Source organism: Pavona decussata, unplaced genomic scaffold, assembly GCF_977016875.1.
Source record: "Pavona decussata unplaced genomic scaffold, jaPavDecu1.1 SCAFFOLD_192, whole genome shotgun sequence".
Taxonomy (NCBI): Eukaryota; Metazoa; Cnidaria; class Anthozoa; order Scleractinia; family Agariciidae; genus Pavona; species Pavona decussata.
In genome coordinates this window covers 470,001-472,500 of record NW_028145601.1, presented here as the reverse complement: position 1 = coordinate 472,500, position 2,500 = coordinate 470,001, and the positions used below count along the sequence as shown (strand labels likewise).

At 37.7% G+C, this 2,500-nt stretch overlaps 1 protein-coding gene and 1 long non-coding RNA gene across 8 annotated transcripts in view; both read right to left on the bottom strand.

Moving 5' to 3' along the window:
• The window catches only part of LOC146462014 (uncharacterized), a 1,004-nt gene extending 136 nt beyond the window's left edge, over positions 1–868 (bottom strand). Inside the window, exons 1-2 of the mRNA XM_085086164.1 lie at positions 607–868; positions 1–91 (exon numbers count right to left, since the gene is read on the bottom strand). The exon at positions 1–91 is cut by the window's left edge and continues 136 nt beyond it. Of these exons, the coding sequence (XP_084942290.1) occupies positions 1–91; positions 607–814 (299 nt within the window). The 5' untranslated portion in view covers positions 815–868. The remainder of the gene's footprint in view (positions 92–606) is intronic.
• The window catches only part of LOC146462013 (uncharacterized), a 25,328-nt gene that overhangs the window by 9,475 nt on the left and 13,353 nt on the right, over positions 1–2,500 (bottom strand). For 4 of the 7 annotated variants that reach the window (XR_014857232.1, XR_014857231.1, XR_014857236.1 and 1 more), the window contains exon 2: positions 2,468–2,500. This exon is cut by the window's right edge and continues 37 nt beyond it. This is a non-coding gene — a long non-coding RNA (uncharacterized LOC146462013). Of the gene's footprint in view, positions 1–2,458 lie in introns of all 7 variants that reach the window. The other 3 variants (XR_014857228.1, XR_014857229.1, XR_014857227.1) reach the window with 1 other exon arrangement.

Genomic DNA, 2,500 nt, shown 5'->3' with positions numbered 1-2,500 from the left:
CCATATTTTTCACATGTTGTGCTCTGCAAGGCTTGTTTTGGTCTGTATTTAATAGTAAGAGCTGGGTTTTGAAGTTGTTGCAACTCAGCGTCTGAAAAATAAATCAAAATTTAAAATACATTACCAATTGAATCTAATTGATAAGAAACAACTGAATGTGAGGTTTTCTTAAAACCTTCCTTACACCAAAAATTCGAACAATTTCTTCAAGAAAACTACTTAAAAGAAAGAAGGAACCCTTTTGTAAACGCCAAAGACCACCTTATCCAAAGCTAAGTGAAAATGGATAATTAAAGTGGTTTTCTTCGCGTTTGTTTGCACAGTTTTTGCCACAAGCTTAATTTGCACAAGCAAAGTAAACACAAGCTTACACTTATCGCACTGAGATGTTTTGGAAATGCTTCGGAAGGAAAAGCTAGTTCCGGGAGCTAGTTGCACTTACATTATTTACTCGTTCAATCAAAGTTTAGTACTTTAGAAACGCAATATAAAATGTGTATAAAAATTTGTGACTGCTATTTGTATGGGTGCTGAACAAAGTATCGAGGAATCACCAAAGATACAAACAATATTCACACATTTCGCCCACTCATGACATAAGCTTACCTTTTGCCGCTCCTTCTCCTTCAGAGATTTTTTTCAGGTTCACGATCTCCTGATCGCTTACTCTTTTCAAAAGATCCAGGTTTAATTTGTGTTCACTGACTTGGGTGGAATGCCCGTGTGTCCCTCGAACTAAACCGAGAAAATAGCAAAACGTGCAAGACAACAAACTGGACCCACACATCTCTCGTTCTGTCGGCCGGACTCGCATGCAGCGCAATTCCTGCCGCTCGATTAGAGCAGTTGCTATACCACTGAACAACACAGCGACCATCATTGAAAGAACGAAACATTTTTTCGAAAACGTGTTCGAAACCGTATGCTCGCCTGGGCTTCGAGTTGATAGTCTGACGTCACTTGTTTTTCCCGGGTGACCCGGCCTCTGTTGTCATTGGACACCATCTGCCTTTGGTAACCAGGCCGCAGGAACATGGAGGTTCAATGGCTGATGAAAATTCGTGGAGTTTGAGCGCAAAAAAATCGCACTTTCCTTCATCTTATGAAGATATCACTTGGAAATCATGTACTTTAGGACATAAACTACCAATCAACCGCAAATAAAAGGTATTCGACAATTTGATCGTAGTAGCACTTTAAAGACATCTTCAAAGAGGCTGCCACCTCATCCATTTGATATCCTAACATTTCTTTCATCCAAATGGCTTGCCATCGTATATCTTCACTGGACAGACGAGGCATAGCTGATTTTGATGAACTTATTCATAAAAAAAATCCACAGAATCTTGAGTTCTCGTCTTATATAGCTTTATACTTTGATCCGACAACGTCAATTGAATCAGCTGTATACATAAAGAGAGAAGCCGTTTGAACTGAAACTCCCGGAAACTTTACTAAATCGCTTCAAGTCAACCTAGAAACCACGTAGGACACAAGAGGAAATACAGAAGAGTTCAGGTGAGAAATTTTTATCGAGAAATCATTTGTAATTTAGCCTTCAAATTCGAAGACTTTTTTCCCTTATACAAACCCTTATAATTTCGTTATTACGCAACGATCATCGTGATGCTCAAATTACGTGCCGCTGATGTGTACGTTCATTATTACTGAGGCAATAATATTTTATTTAGAGCTTGCATGTGATGGAGTTATCTCGTTATATGACGGCTTAACTGAAACGCTTCCAGCGTTTTTATGACAATCAAACTGGTAAGAAATGTTTAATCTTGTTTCGTGGAGAAATTTCAAACCGATGTTATATCTCATTTCTTGGTTTGTTGCTAACATTTGTTGATGACATGTTCGATGAAAATACGGCCGTGCTAGTCGAATTTCACAACTTTCAACTCTCATTCGTGGAACAGAAACTGGATTGCGGCCGAATATTTTAACAGGTTTTCATCTATTAGACGATGGATGGAACTTTCCACTAATATGTAGAAGAGCGCCTGAGTACGATCCACTTTTGCAATTAATTCATTTGAACTTGGGCTAAGTCGCATGTTGCAATAACAAAGTTCCCAAAGTAGTTAAATTTTGTGCCCTCTGATTGAGTACAGTAATTAAAGCTTATGATTGCAATTCATCACATTATAAACGTGAAGGGTCATCGTTTATAGCTAGCGAATTTTAAAGAGGTTTTGAATAATCTGTATTCTCCAGAACTAACAGCTGCAAATCTTGCAAAATTTACGATCTCGCTAGTGGGTTTCGAGCACAGCCTGGGGGGCGAGAAGTTCGAATCACAAAATTATAAGAAAATTCGTTCGTATTTCATATTTGTTATAATTACCTACTTGCCAACAGAATTTGATGGAAGAGTTATCAGTGAAATTTATTTTAAGATAAAAATTGAATATGAAGTTCTTAAGGATAGTCACTTTTAATAACTATTTACAGGTTATACCTTTGGACTTAGTTGTTTTCGATTCCTCTTCCA